The sequence below is a fragment of the Nematolebias whitei genome, chromosome 11 (assembly GCF_014905685.2).
Source record: "Nematolebias whitei isolate Nwh7 chromosome 11, NemWhi1, whole genome shotgun sequence".
NCBI classification, from domain to species: domain Eukaryota; kingdom Metazoa; phylum Chordata; class Actinopteri; order Cyprinodontiformes; family Rivulidae; genus Nematolebias; species Nematolebias whitei.
In genome coordinates, this window is record NC_056508.1 from 47,626,545 (window position 1) to 47,632,334 (window position 5,790).

At 44.5% G+C, this 5,790-nt stretch overlaps 1 protein-coding gene across 1 annotated transcript in view; it reads left to right on the forward strand.

The window, feature by feature from the left end:
- Nucleotides 1-152: 152 nt before the first annotated feature.
- Nucleotides 153-5,790, forward strand: part of itpr3 (inositol 1,4,5-trisphosphate receptor, type 3) — a gene marked incomplete at its 3' end in the record, with an annotated part of 31,566 nt that continues 25,928 nt past the window's right edge. Inside the window, 10 exon segments of the mRNA XM_037684574.1 lie at nt 153-347; nt 1,287-1,385; nt 1,607-1,690; nt 1,997-2,143; nt 2,288-2,383; nt 2,595-2,639; nt 2,713-2,855; nt 4,100-4,199; nt 4,407-4,567; nt 4,647-4,788. Of these exon segments, the coding sequence (XP_037540502.1) occupies nt 153-347; nt 1,287-1,385; nt 1,607-1,690; nt 1,997-2,143; nt 2,288-2,383; nt 2,595-2,639; nt 2,713-2,855; nt 4,100-4,199; nt 4,407-4,567; nt 4,647-4,788 (1,212 nt within the window).

Below are 5,790 nucleotides of genomic sequence, written 5' to 3' on the forward strand. Positions count from 1 at the left end.
CAAGGAGCAGAACTTCAAGGACTGTTTTCAGTTTTTGATGAAACGTTTGAGTGTAAAATGTTTTTTCCTGCACACGTGGTGAACCTGAACGTCTCAGTCGGACCCGGCCCAGAGGACCGGTGTGGTTCTGTTCTCACTGACCTCTGGATGAAATGGTTGACTGGTCCTCCGGTGTGTTCTGTGTCCAGCTGCTCCACATGAAGAGTAACAAATACCTGACGGTGAACAAACGTCTGCCGGCGCTGCTGGAGAAGAACGCCATGCGCGTCACGCTGGACGCCACGGGGAACGAAGGCTCCTGGCTCTTCATCCAGCCCTTCTGGAAGCTCCGCGCCAACGGAGACAACGTGAGGACACGAGCGCACCTTCACCGAGTCCACCCCGAGCTTCTGCCGTCAAACCTGCTCCAGATCCAACGTGAACATGATCAAAACGACTTCAGTACAAATTAAATCTGTTCACACGTTAAAATCATGTAAACGTTAAAATGTTCAGGAGAAACTGAAGGAACCCGTCGACACGTGAACATGTCTGAAGTCGATGTTGGAGAGGAATTCCTCTTAAATTACAGTTTGAATTTAATTAAAATTTATAAAACAAAGAATAAAAGCGCATAGACAAATATATATAACACCACAAGGAAGTCGGTTAGATGAGAAAATAACAAAAATGTGAAAAATAAATATAAAAATATATTTAAATATTTTAACTGAGTGTTCAAAGTGCAAAAAAAAAATTTCTATGAATGTAAAAATTTAAAAGTAAATTTTTTATGTAAAGCTGAAACATTTAAAGTGTAAACTTGGCATATAAAATATTAAAAAATTAACATTTTAAAAATTGCACTCGCACAATAAAACTAAAATTTAAAAAATGTATAATGTTTTTATTATATATAAATTTTTAAATAACCAAATTAATAATGTAAAACAATAACTTTAAATCAATTATTTTTTTTACATAAAGTTTGAAAATTGCGTTTATTTATTACATTTACTCAGATTAAATAAAAATAAATGAATAATGTAAAAAATACTAAAACAGGTTTTAGAAAATATTAAAACTTAAAAATAAAAGGATAATAATGCCCAGAAGTCATCTGTTTGTAATTTACACGTTTTAATTAATTAAATATATATTTTTAAACATAGTTAAGTTTATTTTATTTGGACTATGTTCCCCTGTCAGTTTTATTAATTTTGTAGATTTTAAATAAACATAAAATGTCATGAAATATGTTTTGGTTTGTTTGTTTGTTTGTTTGTTTGTTTGTTTGTCGGCTGCAGGTGGTGGTCGGAGATAAAGTCATCCTGAATCCGGTAAACGCCGGTCAGCCGCTGCACGCCTCCAACTACGAGCTGAGCGACCATCCGGGGTGTAAAGAGGTGAGAGACGGCGCCGCCGGGTCCGGTGGTTTGAGTCCCGATAAAAAACTGACATGAAGCAAAGAGACAATTAGACACACACACCGACAGACACACACACAGACAGACACACAGACAGACACACACACAGACAGACACACAGACAGACACACACACCGAACAAAGAGCAGAGCCAACAGCTGATGATGAAGTGACGGTGAGACTGTTGTCGCCCCCTGCAGGTGAACTCTGTGAACTGCAACACCAGCTGGAAGATCAACCTGTTCATGATGTTCAGTGACCACCGGGAGGAGGTCCTCAAAGGAGTGAGGCACAACTACACAATGACAACAACAATGATAACACAACAACAACACAATGATAACACAACAACAACATGATACAACACAAATATAACAACATAATTTAATGATGACAACATAATGATAACACAACAACAACACAATTATAACACAACACAAAAACAATAATAACAACATAACGGTAACAACACAACAATGAATAACAACACCACTAGCACAACTCAGTAACACAATAACTCAACAGTTTGGACATGACGGATAACCTGTACTTTATTTCCTGGTGTGTGTGTGTGTGTGTGTGTGTGTCAGGGCGATGTTGTGCGTTTGTTCCACGCTGAGCAGGAGAAGTTTCTGACCTGTGACGAGTACAAAAGTAAACTACACGTTTTCCTGCGAACGACACTGAGGCAGTCGGCGACGTCTGCGACCAGCTCCAACGCTCTGTGGGAGGTCGAGGTACACACACACGCACACACACACGCACACACACACACACACACACACACCAGCTGTCTCACAGAAGCTGGTCTTTACACAAACTGCTGATTACTGCTGATTAAAGAGTTTCCTCTGATCTCTGCGTGCTGATTTGTCCGTCAGGTTGTCCATCATGACCCGTGTCGTGGGGGGGCGGGGCACTGGAACAGTCTGTACCGGTTCAAACACCTGGCCACGGGGAACTACCTGGCTGCAGAGGTAAGCTGAACATGAACATGTTAACATTCATGAAAACATCATGTAGGGCGGGGCCGGAGCACGGTGGGGGCGTGTCATGGTTTGTGTGGTTCCTGTGGAGGCTGCAGAGTCTGATCCAGCTCAGATTATAATCTGACAGAGATCCGCCCCCTGGATCCTCGGAGCTGAACCGAAGCAGTTCTGGGCTCTGAGAGGTTTGTTCTGTTCGCAGGAGAACCCGGGGTACAAAGGAGACAACCTGGAGCTGTCGGCCTCGGTGAGTCCTGCGTTCCAGTCAGGAGGGGGCGTCGGCTGATGATCTCTCATCCTGACCTCTGACCTCTCTGCAGACGGACGGGGGCCGCAGCAACAAGCGCTCTCAGGGTGAACGGATCAAGTACAAGCTGGTGGTGGTGCCTCACGGGAACGACATCGCCTCGCTGTTCGAGCTCGACTCCACCACGCTGCAGAAGAACGACTCCTTCGTGCCGCGGTAGGGACTTCCTGTCTGACATTAAAGTCCAAACTGAATGACAGGAAGTGCGCTGGCCGGGTCACATTGTGCTTCCTGTTCGTGGAAGATGTCAGCAGAGTTCTAAAATCCTGCTGCTGAGCCTCAGACTGTTCAGGCTTGTCTTTGATGTGATGATGTCATCAAGAGGCCGACGGTACAGGAACCTGCACAGAACCGTCAGGTCCAGATGGTCCTGACGTCGGGGGGTTGGCTGACGGTCATACGAGGAGTAAACTGCTCTTTGCTGACCGTGACGACAGAACATGAGCAGAAGATCCCGTCTAAAGCTCTGGACCAAAGCAAAGCACGGACTGTCCAGTTCAGATCAGATGAAGGACCGTCTTTAATCAGCTGATTGGAAGCAGCCGGTAACACGTCCGTTAAGAATCGATGATTAGGCGTGAAACGAGACCACAAGATGAAAACATCAGGATTTCTCATTGATTTGAAAATGTTTCTGCAGACCAAACAAATTTAGTGGAAACATCTCCGCACGTCTACAGCTCAAACATGTCAGGGTTCCCATGGTGCACACCTCAGAGTCCAAAGGTCACAGCTGGAGGTCATGGGTTGTTGAAGAACTGTTCAGGTCTCAGGAGAGATTCAAGTATTGTCACATGCAGTTTCTGAGGGCCTTGGTCCACAGACCAAATGTTCTCCAGCTGTGTGATGTTCACTGTCCAGGTGAGGTCCTCTGTGATGTGGACACCCAGGTATTTACAGCTGCTCACCTTCTCTACGTCAAGCTCTCAGATAACCAGTGGCTGATGAGGTCTCCTCATTCCTCATGTCCACTACCAGCTCCTTTGTTCTGCTGGGCGGCCACCTCCCTCCTGTCGGCTGCTTCGTCCCGGCCAGCGATGCGTCCTCTGTCACTGCAGTATCATCTGCAAACTTCAGGATGATGGTGTCCTCATGGGAGGCAGAACAGTCGTGGGTGAACAGGGAGTAGACGATGGGACTGAGAACACATCCCTGTGGAGTTCCAGCGTTTGTGATGATCCTGACTGAGGTCCTGGTACCGGTCCTGACTGGGTGGGGCTTGCTGGTCAGGAAGTCTAGAAGCCAGTCATTTGAGTTCCGTACTGTTCGGTCTCGTCTGGTTCTGCACACCGGATAGTGGCGTTAGCATTCGGCTAATTTTAGCTTTCCGTTTAGTCTGGACCAGTTTGTTTTTCCTGATTCTTGTACTGAATGAGTTAAAATAAAAACGTTTGTTTCAGAAACTCGTTTGTTCGACTGAGACACCTGTGCACGAACACGTGGATCCAGAGCACGAACGTTCCCATCGATATCGACGAAGAACGACCCATCAGACTCATGGTGACGTTTTAAGATCACTACGTCTTGGTTTGTTGAGAAGACGACTAAAAATTAAATGTTTAATTCTAAAAAGTCATTTAGAGAAGAACATGCAGGGACGTAAGGTCAAAGGTTAAGGTTTAACGTCAATAAAAGTGAAAATGTTTCTTTCCTCACGTGAAAACAAAACAAACCTTTGTTCTGGACTTGTTGTGTTCCGTGCTGTAGTTGGGGACGTGTGCCACAAAAGAAGACAAGGAGGCGTTCGCCATCGTCTCGGTTCCGGTCATGGAGATCCGGGATCTGGACTTCGCCAACGATGCCAGCGCCATGCTGAGCACCATGGTGGACCAGTTCAGCTCGGGCTTCATCAGCCAGAACGACCGAAAGTACGTCCGTTTTTAACGGTTCTTAGTAGAAGCGTTGAAGCTAAAGAGCGTTGGACACTCAGAGGCGTCCCTGTTTCAGGTTCGCCATCAAGCTGCTGGAGGACGTGGTTTTCTTCGTGGCCGACGTCATTAACAGCGGCCAGCCGGTTCTGGACATCATCATGACCAAACCCAACCGAGAGCGTCAGAAACTGATGAGAGAACAGAACATCCTCAAACAGGTCTGAACCTGAGGCTGTGTGCATGTGCCTGTGTGTCAGTAAAATATCTCATGAACCAGTGGACAGATGTGATCACTGGATGTTTACAACCGATGAAACTTTTGGTGCCAACGTGAGTCAAGGTGGCCGACACAGCTAAAGATATTTAGTTAAAACTTAGAGTGGTGGTAGCTGAGAGTCGTCTCCAACGCACTCTGAGCTTTAACAGACGAGCTGTTGCATGATTTTACCAAAAACTACGTCAGTATTTTACCTGCAGCAGATAGTCAGAGTGATGTGTTTGGAAAATCAGGGAGGTCAGCTACCGTTGGACTCAAGCTAATCAGAGTCAGTCAGACAGCTAACCGCTAATCAAGATGCAAGCTCATAATTAATTAAGTAGAGCTAACAGCTAATCAGAGTCCAGCTAACTTATAATTGTCAATCAAGACTCAAGCTCACAGCTAATTACATCTAGCTAACAGTGAAAAAGATTTAAGCTAACAGCTAATCAGAGTTGCGAAAACATGCAATCAGATTTGAGCTAACAGATTATCAGAACAGCGCTAACAGTGCTAACAGCGCTAACAGCTAAAGGTGTGTTAAAAGCTAATCATAGTTTAACTAACAGCTAACCTCTAGTTCAACTTAAGCTAACAGTTAGTCAGACTTGTGTTTACTGCTAATCGAGGATGAACTAAAATTTAATCCAATTTGAGCTAACATAGTTGAACTCAAGCTAACAGCTAATCAAAGTTAAGCTAACTGCTAAAGTGATAAAAGCTAATCAGAGTTGAGCTAACAGCTAAAGTGCTGAAAGCTAATCAGAGTTGAGCTAACAGCTAAAGTGCTGAAAGCTAATCAAAGTTGACCTAACATCTAAAGTGCTAAAAGCTAATCAGAGTTGAGCTAACAGCTAAAGTGTTGAAAGCTAATCAAAGTTGAGCTAACAGCTAAAGTGCTAAAAGCTAATCAGAGTTGAGCTAACAGCTAGTGATAAAAGCTAATCAGAGTTGAGCTAAC